General features: G+C 40.4%; 1 protein-coding gene and 2 long non-coding RNA genes across 9 annotated transcripts; 1 reads left to right on the plus strand and 2 right to left on the minus strand.

The window, feature by feature from the left end:
* Positions 1-167: 167 nt before the first annotated feature.
* Positions 168-7,614, minus strand: LOC124203051. 2 transcript variants are annotated; one of them, XM_046599625.1, is made up of 4 exons: positions 6,437-7,614; positions 3,724-4,849; positions 1,361-1,515; positions 168-1,042 (listed from the first exon to the last, which is right to left on the minus strand). In XM_046599625.1, exons 1-4 carry the CDS (start codon positions 6,887-6,889, stop codon positions 782-784), a joined length of 1,995 nt encoding a protein of 664 aa, XP_046455581.1. In that variant the 5' UTR covers positions 6,890-7,614; the 3' UTR covers positions 168-781. The 2 variants fall into 2 exon arrangements, with proteins under 2 accessions (XP_046455581.1, XP_046455582.1); XM_046599626.1 differs by having other exon boundaries at positions 1,361-1,512; positions 6,437-7,449.
* LOC124203052 lies at positions 2,374-14,290 on the plus strand. 6 transcript variants are annotated; one of them, XR_006878410.1, is made up of 7 exons: positions 2,374-2,589; positions 11,070-11,159; positions 11,585-11,887; positions 12,093-13,183; positions 13,247-13,380; positions 13,438-13,648; positions 13,998-14,290. It is a non-coding gene; the product is annotated as an uncharacterized LOC124203052 (long non-coding RNA). The 6 variants fall into 6 exon arrangements; XR_006878411.1 differs by lacking the exon at positions 11,070-11,159 and having other exon boundaries at positions 12,093-12,805; positions 12,977-13,183; XR_006878413.1 differs by lacking the exon at positions 11,070-11,159 and having other exon boundaries at positions 12,093-12,805; positions 13,026-13,183.
* Positions 14,291-15,428: 1,138 nt separating this feature from the next.
* On the minus strand, positions 15,429-16,165 carry LOC124203053. Its single transcript, XR_006878415.1, has 3 exons — positions 16,124-16,165; positions 15,860-16,043; positions 15,429-15,786 (listed from the first exon to the last, which is right to left on the minus strand). It is a non-coding gene; the product is annotated as an uncharacterized LOC124203053 (long non-coding RNA).
* Positions 16,166-16,444: the final 279 nt, after the last annotated feature.

Consider the following 16,444-nt stretch of genomic DNA (forward strand, 5'->3'; position numbering starts at 1 on the left):
CAGCCTTGTTGGTGGTGTGAAAAGTCAATTGGGAAATCAGACTGGCTGCTCTTTGAATCCCATTTGGAATTTGTCATCCCATAAATGTTACGTAAGTTATTAGTAACAGTTTAATGTCGTCTTAGATAAGTCATTACAAATTATTTCCAGCAGTTACCAAGGCGAAATAAATCAGGAAGATGTATTACAGAAAGTAATATAAAAGGCACAAATAATATACAGGTAATGAATATGAAAATAATAAAACGGTATAGGAATCGAAATTATGCAATTAACGGTAGTAATTTAACCGAAAGAGAGGGGGAAAACAAAATTATATGGTTCTAATTTCTCCATTACTAAACTACTTATTTGTGATATAATAAGCTTGTTTGATCCGGAAATGTGAATGGTAATATAAATCACGCTATATAGAGTCGTACCATTTTTTTTTAGATATTGTGTGTGAATTGCCAAAAATTTCCAAAGTCTTCAAATTTAAATAATAGTGAAGATTACTGTAAAAGGTAGATGCATTCAAGCAGCTGCAGTACTCTGTTCTCTATATAATCAGGAAGACCAAGACGTGTATAAAGGCCCACCACAAAATGTTTTTTCAACTTCTTCTTCTATGCGAAGGCTAATTTAATAACAATGAAATGTGGATTATTACCAAATTGATTTGTTTTAAAATTTGAAAAATTCAACCCCCCGGTAATAGTGCGGTGACAATAAAATTAAACAACACTGGAATATCATAATTGTGTTTTTTTTCTACTTAATTCTTACTTGTCTCTTTTTTTTATGAAAAATCAGCAATAGGAGCCATTCGAATGAGCCCGAAAAAAGTCTTGCTGGGTTGCAGGACCGAGTAGCGAAGTGGTTCAATATCTCGCAGGAAAAGTTTGTCGCCTTCTCTCAATTGGGTGGCGGCCGCCGTGTAGCAGGTGTTGGCTTTGGGGAACGACGTTTCAGAAAAGGCTGACGTAATGCAACGTAGGAATGGCTCCGTATTGATGAAGACTTCGTAAGCGTTTGTGGAATGTTCGTCTAGATAATGGACCTGTTTTGGAATGGGAGAAAATCATGTACAAGGTATATTTCAATTTTCTCACATCTCCACCCATTTTTTTATTAGTGCAAATTTTCCGTTTTGTAACTAGCTATTATTTCTTCGTTCTAATAAATTCTTCTCCTTTAACAGCTTTTGTTTACGCATGGCCAAATCCGGAAAAATTGAAATAAGGCGGTAATGGAAAAAGCCAACCGTTAAAATGTGAGTAATAATAAAGATTGTTTTCCGACGTAAATAGAAAAGTTTGTTGCCTCGAGGCTTGTCGAAATGATTATGTATGTACCGAAATGGTGGTGGGCTATTTACCTGGGCGTAGATAAAGTACAGTCCGCTCTGTTTGACAGTAAGTATAGCGCCGTCAATTTTTACTAGAGGTGTTGTTTTGAGCGGGGAGTCCCAGTTGCTCGGAGCTATTTTCCATGACGTGTGAAGTCCAAGTTCATTCCTGGAGGCTATTTCTACTGGAAAAAAAATAATAGAAATTCGTTTAAAACTACGACATAAATGAATAAAATAAAAAACCGTTTTGAACGTTTTTGAACGGTTTGAATTTAGGATCGATTGTTTAACATTTTTCCTATCGATATCTAATATGCAAATGATTGACTAATCAGAAGATAGTGTCGTCTGCTTTTTCTTTCTTTCATTGTGCCATGCGTTTTGCTCAACAAGTTTCAGAAAACCAAGTTTGAGATTACAAAGAAAACAGATTACTTTTACGGAAACTGCTGCACGAAGAATTATCAAACAAACAAAATTAGAAAAATATGGTCGTCGCGTGTCAACTCTGGTCGTGTTTCTAGATGAAGTCGCTAAGTACACACCTACTCCATGCTGTTTTGGCGGGTAAATAAAACTTAAAATGAATATGGAATCATGGTGTAATAGATTCCATGATGGAAGCTTAAATAGAATAGTTGAAATTAAACCTGTTTCAAATTTGTGTTCCTGACTAGCATTCTACTGCGTTTAACTACATTCATGATGTAAACCCCCTGTCGAAACATGGAAGTTTGTTATTGCAATTTGTAACTTTTTCCCTTCGTGCAGATTTGAGCAGCCTCAACCAGCCATCATAACCACGTGATCTACATAACCACAAGTTCTGCAAGTTTTGCTTTGTGCTGGCGGATTCTCAGAATCATCATCACTTGGGTAATGAGAATTTTCGTTACTTTTTTTTAACCTGTGACCTGCCAGATGTTCTAGTGATGCATGACTTGCATTTTACAAAGAAACTTTCCTTTTCATAACAATTAGGGTTTACCCACTGTCTCGTTTACTACTTTTCATTACTTGTGAATATTTTTCGTAACTCTTGTTTTAATTTTCATTTAGGTAAACAGCAGCCCGTTTGATTGCAGAAACTGCCGGTCGAGTTACGTCTCCCTTCTTTCCCTTTCTTAAAATGTCCTTGTGTATGCCCATGTGAATGTGGGTGTATTCACAAAGGACACCCTTTTTTCCTACCCTTTTTCAGCAGATGGATGAATCACTTTATGGATGGATGTTGGCCGGATATTCCAGGCTAAAAGGTAGGACAAAATGTCCATCTCATTCTTCTTTTTTGGCTGTTTTTTTCCCTTACCGTTTTTGTTGAATCAGTTAAGAGTTAATTTAATAGCTCATAATGTCTAGAACGACTGTAGATCAGGCCTGTTTTTGTTCTACCTCACAATCTTGTCTAAATCGAATTTGAAAACTATTTGAACTTGAAACACTTGAAGCAAAAGTCCAGGTAGATATTTTTATGAGCTAGAGAGAGACCTGCCGCCTCACTGGCACCTCTTCATTGGAGATTACAATCGGGAACGTGTTTGATTCACAACAATAACAAAAGGTTCTCGTTGTACAAAAGAAGAAGAAGGAAAAACCCCGAAAACCGTTATCAATGTCTCATTACATTTCCTTGACGACCAAAGTGGGTCAGCGCGGCGAAATGTCTTTCATTTCCCGTCGAAGGCGCCGCTTGGCCCGTGCGTCTCGTGCCAGCGTGAATCTCGTTTTCTTCTTCTTTTCGATTTTTGTTGGGCAAGAGACGCAAAAGGGGCGCCTGCATATTAACTGTTTATTGTTCCAACGTGACTATCTAAAAACTAATCAAAACAGATGATGCTGCTGCTGCATCCCCACTCCTTTTCTTCTCCATCCGTGTATCATAAAAGCTCTTTTTTTTTCGGGGAATGGCAAGGTCAAACTGAATTTTTTGGCGCACATCTTTGGCGAAACCCAAGGCTATCGCGGCGTTAGAGTTCCTGGATCAATTCCTCCGACCGAGGATGACGATTACTCATCCAATACAGTTGGATACGCCAATGCGATTTGAATAATCTTTTCTTTTTTTGTTGGTAACCTTATTTTCTTCAATTAATCTAAATGGCAAGATCTGATGATTCGACTCCATCTCGTTATTATTCATAAGAGAAAATGGCCGAGTATGATGGAGAATCGCCGGCCATCTAACTGACACCACCCCCCATTTCGTGTACGTAATTCATTCCCCCCCAAAAAAAGAAAACGTAACGAGATGCAGCACCGAAAAAAAGAACCGCAATGTGGCCGAATCATTACCAACATTATTGATGTTAACGGCCGAAAATCATTCTTTCTTTTTCTTTTTAAAATTGTATCTAGCTAGCCAAATTCATGTCGTTTGTGTTTTTAACTACCTTGATTTTCGTAGCTGGTCGATGTGGAGTTGCGGGTGTCGGCCACCAAGTGAACGGCGGTGGCCGTGTGGCTGAGATCACGCAGCTGCTTCTTGTTGATTCTCTTTTTTCCGCTGCTGGACGATGGCGAATCTCGTGAAATTTGGTCCTCATTGTCCGACGACTGCTGTGAAGATGAGCCACTACGAGCATTGACGGCCGGCTGGTTGACCTTGTAGACGTTGGGTTGTTGTTGTTGCCTGACTTGGCTGGAAGAAGATCCGACGGATGCGGTGACTGTTTTGGTCAGAATGGCGGGTGCAGTTGCGGCGCTGATGCGGTCCTCTTGCAACGAACCGCCAGATGCGTAGGGTCCGGCTCCGATGGAGAAAATGCCGTTGCTCCTGGACCAAATTTTTTGATCGACCGATAACGGCCCCGTGTTCTCCGACGACGTTTTGACCCTGCTGTGCCGGAATTCCACATTGCTGGGAGCCACGCTGCTCTTGGCTGCCGCTGGAGGAGATGTCGTATCGGACGGCGATCGCAAGTCTTGGCCGTTAGCCTCAAACTCGGCTGCGACGGAACTCAATTCGACGTCGTCGACCAGCGCAGGGGATCGAGTCGTCGATTTCTGGTGACGATGGCGTGGCTTTTCTTTATTCCGGTTGCGCCAGAAATTGTTTTGTCGATGGTGCGGTTGCTGCTGCTGGACGACGGCGGCGTCCGACTCTGCCGACCTGCTTTGCCCGGGTTCGTTTCTCCCGTTATTTGTCAGCAGCGATTGGTAAATGCGCAATCCTTCGGTGCGGTTGGGCGGAGTGGCGCCGTAGCCGCGATCGAAAATGGGGACGCCATCCTGAGTGTGCGAACTCAGATCGGCTTGGCGTTTGTTGCGATTCTTGGATTGTCCGTCCATTTTCGAAACTCGTTTGCTGCTGCTGCTGTTGGCCGTCCGCCTTTGCCAATCGACTTCGAGCATTTCATTCCGCTCTGCCGGAGTGTGGATGGATGAGAAAACGCGAATGTCTTTCTTCTCTTCTTCTTCTTCTTCTTGATCATCCAGGCCACTCAACAGGAGGGCCGACGACTTGTCACCATCGGCGGCTAGGCTCAAATCGACGATTTCGCCAGGTTGGTCCGTTTCCTTGAATTGAAAACAAAAAAGATAATCGAAAAAAAATTAATTAAATATCTACGGCGAAAACAGTTATACACAAATGAGAAGAAAAAAGAAAGTTGATGATGAAGTGACGAAAAGCTCTGAGCGCATAGCCCAAAACGATATTTTTCAATTAAGATCTTGGACGTATACGTGGTAGTAGGTTTGCGCAATAATACGCGATTGATTGTGCCGCGCTGACTACTTTTCGTGTCTTGTCTACTTCATTTGGGAGAATGAGTGAGTGTGTTGTTAAATTAAAAGTCTTTGGGGGTCAAACTTGATTATCAGGCACTTTTGTGTGTATCAAGCGCGAAAAAACGGCTTGTCATTTATTCACACTTTATGACAAGCTAGAAAAGAAAAGAAAAGGGGGTCTTTCATCAGCAGGTCCATTGTCTATTGCTATTCGACTTTCTCTTTACAGTTCATTAAGCCAAACTTGTGTTATCCGATAGTCGCTTGTTTTGTTTTGTTTTTCTGGCCGAAACCTTGGACCGTTTCTCATCGAGGCCTATCCGCCTATGTGTGTGTGTAAAATTGAATGCAAATGTGTGCGTCCTAGAATTTCTCGTGAACTGGCTCTGAAGTTGCACATGTAGCGCACGTCAAATTCAAACGCCTTTTCTTCTCTTGTTAGGACGACGAGAGAGTCGTGCCACTATATAGGCGCTAGTCGCTTTCTACATCTCTCCTCCTTTTCTTGGCCTGCGATTTCATTATGCGAGTTTTGATTTATCACCAGTCCAACTTCTTCTTCTTTTTCGACTCTCGCATTTCAAAGGTTCGCCGCTGCGCTTTTGCACTCGGACTCCAAATGTAATCAATTGGCATGGGACCATTTGGCGCTGCGAGGAGATTCTCTTTTGACTTTTGGATTGAGCCCAAAAAGACTCGAAAGAGACTAAGAAAAAAGAGAGAATAGCAGTTAACCGAGAATTTCTCACAATTGCTGCTGCTCGATTCGATTTCATAAACGACGTGAATAATTGCACGTGGGATGGGTGTGTCGAAAACATGTCGAGTCGGACTAACAGAGAGAGAGGCCCTACCCCGTATTTGGTGCGACTGGCGACAGTTAAATCAATGCCCAGGCAGAAATGGGCAGCAGGATCACACACACACACGCTTGACGTTCAAATGTTTTTTTTTCCCCTCAACAGATTTTAGTGTAGACCCGACAGAAAATTCACCTGTCCGACCTGTGAGAGTAGGTCACATTTCATTTCGATTTGGAAAAGGTGAAAAATGGATAGGATAAATAATAATCAGAAAAAGAATGTGTCGGGATCAATCGAACAAGGCGCCATACTCTGATCAGTTTCCATGGTGGTGGTGGTGCCTAATGCTTTGCGTGTTTATTCCCAACTGTCGTCAAACCTCATTCCCAGTCACTGTGCTGTCTTCTTATGGTCAAATTGAATTAGTTTTCGATCGCGATAGAGAGAGACTACTACACTGCTGTTATGTCTAGCAACAAATCACATCTACCGTGTCAATTGTCCAAAGAATTTACCAAAAAGAAAACAACAACCGCTAAATTCAAACACGCAAAGTTGTAGTTTCTCTTACCTGATTATTTTCACCGTTGAAAACGTGTTGCTCGAGCATCGAGTCTTTATTGAATTGGGCGCCAGCGTCGTTGTCGTCGTAGAGAAGATTGTCGTGAAGATTGCGCAACTGGGCACGCAACTCGTCCAAGTCTCGGGTGCTGGCCAGCGATTGGACGCGCGACTGCAGGGCCTCGACCTTGCGTTGCAGATGCCACGTGAACCACAAGTGGCAAGTCACCAGGGCGACGCAGGCCGCCGCGACGGCCAACAACAACGGCCAGGTGACGTAATGATGGCATCGTCGCTCCTTGTTGCGTTTGATGAGCGTCGTCACGTCCAGTTGTTGTCGACTGGACGGGCGCACTTTGCCTTTGTTGGGCTGCTGCTGTTGCATCGTCACGCTGGCCTCTTGTTGTTGTTGTCCCGTCAAGTGGTCGTTCCTCACAAGTGATGCCGAGCCTTTGCTGGACATGATTATCGTGTAGGGACCGGATAGGAGCCGCCCGCACGACAATGACCGTTAGAGTTGCACGCGAGACTCTGACGACACTTTTTTCAAGGGGGGGGGGAATCTAATCAACAGCACACAATCAATCTCTTTTCGTTCTTTTGTCTTATTCTCCTGTTAACAAGGCGCGGGAGAGCTATGGGGGGTGGGAGATGGAATTAGGAGAGGATCCGGGTCGGCGTCCTACTCGAATAAATTTGGGTGGCGGCTGCTGCTGCTGCTGTAGTGGCTGGATGATGAGAATTAATTGATTGTGGCTTGGTGCTGCTGGAACGGAGAACGGCTGCTGCTGCTGACACGATTCGACGATTTTCCTTTGAGCATCGGAACACGGACAGTGTTCATGTTTTCCTTCTTTCCCCTTCAAGGTCGGCACACCCCAACAAGAAAAAAACAGCCAAATACGTGAGAGAGAACTTTGTTTTCCTTTTGGGTGTTGTTGTTGTTCCTGTACGAAAGAGGAGAGCAGTTCACACGACCTACCGCCTCGCAGATCTGGACGTTGACTGGTTGTTAAGGGCAAAGTTGGTGGGCATTTTATTAAGACATTCGTGTAGAGTTTGCTCTTGAAGCCATGGCCGATGGAGAAGGACGTTGGACGGGCCAGAGGAAGGGACTTATTCTCGACTAAAGGCTGTGGAACACACGGCAACGCTGTCACTAGTCCTTCACTTTCTCTTCTTCTTCTTCTTCTGCTGCCAGTTGGGCATTTGCACACGCAGCTTTTTGTCTGGTCTCTGGTGATGCTGGCCGAGCTTGTTGTCAGTGGCTTCCTTTTTCTTTTAGATTGACGCCAAGGTCCTTATTTTTCTAGTCAGCTGTTGGGTCCCAACTTTTTGGAATGCAGATAAATCGTCGCCTCTTAATCACCAAACGTCAAATGAAACATGTCCAATATTGTTATATTATTAGCTATTGATTGCCTGGGCTTTTTTTTATTGGCTCTTGCGTGAAATGTGTCACACAATTGGCCAAACTATCAAAGTTTAACGACTCGGCCTATAGCCTATAGCTCTCTGTGATTCCTTTTTGGAGGTTATAGAGTCTGAATCAAAGTTAAGATGGACTTGAGCTTGGCTTTGTTGTTCTCTATTCCTTTTCTTTTAAATTTGAAAAACGGTATATATCTAGTATAAAGTTCAATTTCTGCAAAATGGATGGTGGTACTTTGGCTTATGACGACTGGCTGGTGCGTCCGACCGGCGCCAGTATCTCATCAAAAGGTAAAGCATTTTCAGCAGCAGTCGGCTTAAGAAAAAAGAGGAAGATAGATATTTTTCCGTTCTCTCAACTGCTGACCATATTTTCTACAATGACGGACTATGCGCACAGCGTAGAGCATAAAAAGCATTTCAAGTCACGAGTTCGGCCTCAGCATCAATCTTCTTCTCCGTCCTCGGGAGTCTACTATGCGCATCAGCTATAGCTCTTTTTTTATTTTTTTATTCTTTTCTTGTCCCATCACATGTGTGATGAACAGCCGGAATTGCGGATGATAATAATTCTGGAAAAAAAAAACACACGCTCGTGTGTAATATCGTGAAAGTCACGCCAAAATAAATATTTCATTTCCAAAACGTACGTACACCAAACTATAGCAGCATTGGAATGAATACCATTTTTCACTTAATGGTTTGGTCGTAAAGAAACAGACAAACAAAAAAATGGCGGGAATGTTGGTAAACACATCGTTTGACAACTTGTTTGGCATGTGGGTTGGTTGGTTGGCGTCTATAATAACTCTGTTGCAGCGAATTTTGATTAGATGCCAAATGTTGGCATTGCGTTTCACACCGCCGTTTTTCTCAACTTTGGCGAGCTGTAATTTATGCGCTTCAGTTGAATTTCGACAACTTTTTTTCAAATAAGGAAATGACGACAGTTGGCGCTTAGATACTTTTTTTTTCACCATCACGATTTCAACCTTCAAATATTTGTAGTAGTAGCCCATCATCGGTGGTGCCAAAAAGGCGCACTGCGAAATTCCTCTCTTGTAAATTCAACAAGGATTTTTACATGATTTGAACCAGGTATACAACACCAACTATTGCATGTAATACAAGTGTTGTGTGAATTGAGCAATGTTTTATCAACATTTTTTTATTTTACAGAGATAAATATTCTCTTCCTGTATTGTTTACTATAACCATATAAGAAGACGAGCACATTAAAACACGTGCCGGCATAAAAAAAAAAACGGCAAAAATCTCACGAAAGGAAATTTTTTATTTTCGACAGTTCCTCAGGAAAGAGTTTTTTTTTTCTTCGGCTTAAAAATCAATAAAGAAAGGTATTTGGGGATGTATATTTTTTTGTTCGTTCTACAATGTAAAATATACACCTGTCGTTTAAAAGCCAGTTAAAATAACTGACGGAGAAAATCTTGACAAATTTTTTCCGTCCCTTGCCGACATGATTATTCAAAGTCGTTGCCAAAGGTCGAATTTTATTAGAAATCACCTATAGAATTATTAGAGAGCTCCATCTTTTATTATTTATTTCGGTGTCGGGCTGCGTTTCTTAGTAGACTCCACACTACCGAGAAATCATAAAGCGCGCGCGTGTTAATATTTTCCCATTGGAAATGATGCAGAGCGCGGATAAATGTTGATGGCTGAGTGAAAGCGACGTAGTGATGCAATCTAATGAAAAGTAAAGGCGCCTGTCTGCGTCCTCACGACTCCGACTGAGAAAGGAAAGAAAGAGACAGCGAGAGCGCAAACAAACAAACCAGAATTTTTTTTTTTTTTAAATCCGGCTATACTTCCTTTTATTTTTAAAAAATAAAAGTTATCGGACATCAAAAAAAGAAGAAAAAAAACCTCCGGTTGGACGCAGAGGCGCCATCAGCGCCGAGAATCATGAATAAGCTTTTGCGTTTTGTGCAATCCACCACAACACAACACAGTTTTTTTAGAAGCGCACATTTTTATATTTATTTATTTAATATTACAAGTTCCATATATGGTGAAAAAAGAAGAAAAAGAAAAAAGGAAGAAAAAACTGTTGGGTCTCCGCAATGCGCTGGCCGGCACAGCACTGGCCTTTTGGTTGGATATTTTTCCAAGGTGGTTGGTTGGAGAGGAATCCGTGCGTGATCAGACGTGGCGCCATAACCGACGGGGAGTCGACAGCCGTCGCCACGCTATAAATTTCGAGTCAGCATGTGAACGTTTTTGAAGCAGTTGTATACAAAACCAGTGAGTGGCCATTTTTCAGCAGCTTATTATTATACTAGCCCGTAGTTGACCCAGCACACGATTCTCTCCCCATGCCAGGACTTTTTCAAAACGAGTTTCTGTCGACTAAATTTTTTTTTTTAAGGCCTGAAATCATTTCTATTGAATAAAAAGAAGAAGAAGAAAAATGAATATCTTGATGTATAAAGCATCTACTTGACCTTGTGGCATCTTTTGTGTGCGTTGAACTTCAACGAAAAGGCTCTTTGAATTTCATAATCATGTCAAAGTTCACACAACTCGATTTAAAGAGAAGAACTAACTAGCTAGATAAGACTTTTTACTTCTTCTTTTTTAAAAAATAAGCTCCAGAAATAATACCAAGCTATCCTAGTTGGATGAATAAAGCAAGAATGTGTGTGTACTTGTGGCGAAATTTCGTATTAAAATTTATTCAACTCATTTTTCTCATTCCATAAATTTGCAACAACACTTCCCAAGTTTGTTTTTTCGTTTCATATTTGTCAGATTGCGCGTTTTGAAATAGATTAAGTGGCTAGAAAATGAAAAAAAAAGAAGTTTAAACTTGGCGCCAGAAACTCGTTTGAGACGGTAGCGATCGAGTAAACATTTCTTTTTATTCTTAAAGAAGATTGCACTGACATTTTTTAAAATAAGACCTTTTTTTAAAAGGCTACATCGACATTCTTGCCAGATTATTTCAATAGTTTGTCCCTTTTTCTTTCTTGATTATTCTAATGACGAGTGACGCTTCGTGCTTATTGTTCATTTGTGCTTGCTTTTTCGTTTAATTTTAAAATTAATTTAAAAAGAAAAAAGCCAAAGTCATGAATCATGCCTTGGCTACACACAAGTACACAAATATAGTGTCTGCTACAGCTAGGATAAAAAGTCAACACAGCGAAAAATCGGTTTTCTACTTTTTTCTTGTTTTATATTTTCAGTTGAGATTTTATCAGCCTTGCGCATTCTAGAACACGCAAACTTGTTGGTCGGTGATGACCAAGGGAATTTGAACGGACAAAACCTTGTAGGTAATTTGGAGTAGTATCAACGAACATATCGACATAGTAAAAAAAATAAGATAACGGAATTATTTGTTACGGTTTTATAGAGTTGTAAAGTCTCAGAATTTTTGTATGATGAAGTACTTCACTTTTGAAAAAGGTTTTTGTCATCTTAGCTGGCAGCTGGCTGTCATGGTGGATCATTAATGAAATCCATCCACATTCCTTCAAGCATATAAGATTAAGATTTTCTTATTCCACTTCCATCGAGCCATCCTTAGACTTATCTTCCCATCAACATGTCAAAATGCATTTATCACATGTCAGCTTTCTTTGCTATCTGATGATATCTAAATTTTCTCAAAGTGAAAGAGTCAAAGAATTAATTTTGTTCCGTCTCTGTCACATTCCAGTATACTAATTATGTATTCAATTAAATGCGATTTACACAGGACGGTCATCATTACGATAGGACTCTTGACACCGAGTGATTGGACCAAAGTTGGTGTGCAGCATGGGAGAACTGTGTATATAGGCCAAACATCCCCTACGATACAATACCTACAACAACAACAACAACAACAAAAGCAAAAAGAGAGAAGGGTCATCTACCGACATGTGATGGATGACATTATCACGCTCAGAAGCGCAAGACTCACGCTCGCACGTACGACCTTCCGTCTCGTCCGCCTTTTCACCCTTGATGGATGGCTGGATGGCACCCTGGAGAAGAGCAAAACGTCCATGGACGAGTGGTACGTAGAAAAATATTGAAAGTGTTTGTCCGCGTGTGTTTTATCGTTTCTATATGTGCCCCCATGCTCCCTTTTACTGCTTAACGTTTCTAAGCTCAAAAGACAACCAAAGTTAACTCAAAAACCTGTTTGAATAATATAGAACTGTTACTAATGCGCAATTCGTAACTAATGGTGGAATCTAATTGCCATTTTTTCTTTTTAGAAAAGGATTCCGAAAAGGCCACAACGAATCGCGATTTCGACAAAGTCTAGATTGATTTTCACCCAATAGAGAGAGAAAATAAAAATGGTCTATTTGCATGGCTGTTTCAGCATCCGCTTTGAAATGGAATACTGTCGGTCACAAGACGATTTGCTCGGCGATTTCGCATCAAACAAAAATATCATACGTCACTAAGTAGTCTACTCTGCTAGAACAACGTATTCTCTTACTAAAAATAATCAGTGAATGGTTTCTATTGAGCTATTAATTAATCTAATTTTCAGTTTTTACTTAATGGTTGGGTCCTCGCTTTCACTGTTTGAACGAAAAAAGGTCGTCCTTTAACTCCTTTTCCCATTGTTATTTCCGAAAGCTCTAAAATACGACGACCAGAAACAATTAATTGATTTAAAAAGCAGTTATTTCTTCCTTCGTCCTTCCTTCTTACAAAACTCCTGTGATCGAATGAACAGCGCTAGAAGCCAAGCAGAGACTAAAAAAGCAGCTAGAGCTGAACCAGGTAAAACCCACAAGGCTCTAAGGCCACAGGGGCCGTCTCAGCTGGACCGCCTGAGGACCGCCTTTTCTCCGGAAATTTATGGAATTGACCGTGCAAAGGCGTGCAATGATGCTATCTCGTGTCACTTTGCAATATTCGAATTTGGTGACGTTCGTGAATTTTTATCGACAGCCGTTCCTTTCGTCCCTTTACAGTAGGTTACTAATATTTTCTAAATTATCCGTTATCTGTTTGTTTTTTTCAGAACTGAGCTGTAGTTTAGAGACTAAATCTTTAGATAGAAATTTCAAATAATGAATAAATTTCTGATTCACGAATTTTTTAAAAATTGAATTTTCCTAAAGAAATTTGTTTGGCACTACAGTACAGTCATCAAACGAGGTAATCGTGTAGGAATCTTTTGGCTCCGTCAGTAGGTGGCTAAAATCAAGTTGTCCCCCAGCCGCCAGATGTCGCGAGTGTGTTTGAGAAAGGACGAAACTTTCGCCATTTTGTTCCGAAACGCCAAGTGAAAAGGTATTCCAAATTCGTTACGGAATTGCGGTGTCGATCTACATTTTGAAATTTAATGGTAAATTCTAGTTTGGATTTCTCAAATGTAATTAATCCTAGACGTTGCTGTGTGAATTTACAGGCAATCTGGCATATAATTTCCACTTGGCCAAATAATCGATCACGTGAACTGGAACTGCTTTCCATTTTGCCAAAACGTCGTCCTTTGTTAGCTGTACGGAAGTACGTCTCATCTCACGCAGAATCACTACAGAGGTATTATAGCAATTTTGTTGGTCAATTTCCCTGCAATAATGCTAAAGATTTTATTAGTTGGTATTCAGGTTGGAAATCCCGTTGCTTAACTGTTGCAGAATGGCTGAACCCGACAACAGCTGAGTTCCATGGCTGGATCATTGCAGTGGTTTTGTTGCAGCCAGCTGGTGAAAGGTGTGATCGAGTCAAGTTGAGCTGCAGCTGCTGCATGCAGTTTATCGAGCTGGTGTTATCCTGAAGGGTCATTGCAGGAAGAATTTTTGAAATGGTAAGTTGATTAAATTTATTGGTTGTAACTTGGGAAGTCTTGCGTCTTTTTTTTTTTTCTAAATTCAACTGTTATGATGTAGATCATAAGTGGTGCTATTTCTTGCTTCCAAATAGTAGTTTTCGTGAAAGATATCAGATAGAGATCAACTTCCTTTGAGTTGACAATTTTCGTCTGATGAAACTAGAACAAAAATTTCCACTCTGTATTAACAACTTTTTCTAACACTTAAGAATTAGATGTATAGAATTCTCTTTTCCTGGGATTTCATCTTGCCAATGAAATCTTGGAAAAATGTCTGATGTCATTTGTTTTACACGATTTCTTTTGCATTCCTTTTTCCCCATAGGACTTGGTGATACTTAAACTATGCCTGTGCTGTTCTATGTCCAGTGGTTTTGCAGCCTGTTTCCAGTTGAGAGATGTGGTAATGCAGCTGATACAGGATTAAAGAAAAAGAACTGAAGTACCTGTGCTGGTGTTCACCTGAAATTGCTGTGCCACAAGAGTTGCAGATAGTGTTTGGTTCCTCATAGAAGTCGATAGAAGTTTATTTAAAGAGTCTGGAGATGATCAGCCACTTCTGCCTTTAACTTATGTAAAACTTCAAAGTTGTAAGAAATATACAAGTCAAGTGCTAAATATGATTTTGTTATAAGTTAAAAGACACAGCAAACAAATAAGTTAAAAGGAATTGCTTTATTGTCCCACCTCCACCCACAATTCCACCACTTTTTACAATAACACACATACATACATACACTTTAGTTAACCCGTTGGCTGCCACGCCACACAACCCGTAGGTTGTTCTCTACTCTCTACGCGCCATGTCTGAAGGATCCATGACCAAGGTGGGACTTGCCATTGCTGACAAGTCCGGGCTGACAGGGAAGATGGAATGCACGCATTTAGGAGGCCTCTAGGAGGCCCGTGCTAAGGAGGTAGGGGAGAAACGGAGAACAAAGGCGTGGCAGACAACGGATTAACTAACACAAACACAAATATTACCAACAATAAATGATGATCCGCGCTGACATTTTGGAGATACCGGAGATGTTTTGGTGTCCATCTTCTCGACGTCTCCTCTGCATTACCTGAATAAACACAAAACAATTGTGTTTCAGTGAAATGCCAATAAAAGTTACATAATACAGATAGAAACAATAGTTAAGTTTTTTGGCTCAAAGATTTGAAGATGCAATTTTTTAAACTTAAAATGAAGCTTGTAATATTGAGAATTGTAAACAGAACAAAGCTCACTTGCTAGTTTTTTGAAAATTTTCCGGAAGTAAACCGGAAGTAACCACAGCACCTCAACCATAGAGCTGTCGTCAAATTAAACCACATATTCGTGATCTCCATGAAATTTGGGGTCGATTAGATGTGATTTAGACGAAATCCAAAATTTGGCCAAAATCGAGAATTTTCCTGAACTATAGTTCAGGAAAATTCTCAAAACCGGAAGTACGAAAACGTACAAAAAAAAACATGAACTTTACCACAAATTTGATGAGGATCACGAATATGTGGTTCTTTTGTGCGTGGAATGAATATTTACCGAACTACTGACTGAAATGAGAAAACCGGAAGTAGAAAAAAAAACTCATTATTTCAAAATCTAACAAGTGAGCTTTGTTGGCGGAATAGCTATCGTCAGTTTTCACTAAAAAATTTCAAAACAACAGCTGCCGATAAATGTTTAAAGAGATTTTAAAGTAACTGAAACTGACTGTTTTGACAGCTGACAATTATCAAAAAGCCATCTAGCGTTAGAAAAAAAACGTCTAAGTAAAACTACGTTTGCGCGCAAGTAGGGCCTGATTTCGGAATTATTACAGACACAAGTAAGTATACTATTAGAATAGATAATCTACGAAAATAAGTAAATTGTCGGGTACCTGGGCATAATCCCGTGGTGAATGACTGCAGGTGTGTAACACGGCACGGAAGCGACCACTGAAGTGTTCCAACTCGTCAGTGAAGTAAGACAAGTTGTATTTTTGTGTACGAAGCGATGAAGCAGAAGCTGGATTAGCTTACGTCGGCAAGATAAGGATGGAGCAGAACGTTGGTCATGGACAAAAGCCAGCGTTGGCTCAAGAATTTCCGTGCCAGGACAGCACGATTCCACAAAGAAACTGCGTGCATGTAAAAAAAAAATGTTTTACATTAATGAAAATATAAAAATGAATAAAGCATATCAATCTTTACGTTGTCTAAGAAACACACTGAAACGTTCATGATGACAAAACCGTAAAAACGGAATTCACAGAAACCAACAGCATTACTCCACATGTTGAGATAAATTTCTTGATGCTAAAGAAAGTGTCATGAAGTATTGCAGTAGCATGGTGATAGGTGGTTCACTCCTCACTCTTCAAGTCACTAAAAAACTCTAAGTGGAAATGGGACAAGGAAATTCTCTAAGTTATTTACAAATTTACACAAATTTACCTATAAGAAATAAAACTCTACCTTTCTCTTAGCTGGGTTGTCTTCTAAACCAAAGTAAAAACAGCCATAACAACAAACATGCTGTTGCAGGGTACACCACCAAAATTGTGAGATTCAGAACAGATCCTATGGTTCATATAAGCAAGAATGCCTATGTTATATGAAAATCTGAATTGTAATGGTCTGGTAGCAGTAATGGGGAAATACCTTATCTCGGCACATTCATATTCCACTATATGTGCTCTTCAAACATGAGTTTTAGGCTTTTGACAGCATGAGGATCTAATGGATGGAAATTGACTGAGCACTAAGTCAACTTGTTGGAATGACTGACAGCATGCA

Source organism: Daphnia pulex, chromosome 9, assembly GCF_021134715.1.
Source record: "Daphnia pulex isolate KAP4 chromosome 9, ASM2113471v1".
NCBI classification, from domain to species: domain Eukaryota; kingdom Metazoa; phylum Arthropoda; class Branchiopoda; order Diplostraca; family Daphniidae; genus Daphnia; species Daphnia pulex.

Coding starts and splice junctions, on each gene's coding strand:
- LOC124203051 (XM_046599625.1), bottom strand. CDS start 6,889: ATGTCCAGCAAAGGCTCGGCATCACTTGTGAGGAACGACCACTTGACG. Junction 4,850..6,436: donor TCAACGGTGAAAATAATCAG/GTAAGAGAAACT, acceptor TTTCAATTCAAG/GAAACGGACCAACCTGGCGA. Junction 1,516..3,723: donor GACCAGCTACGAAAATCAAG/GTAGTTAAAAAC, acceptor TTTTTTTTCCAG/TAGAAATAGCCTCCAGGAAT.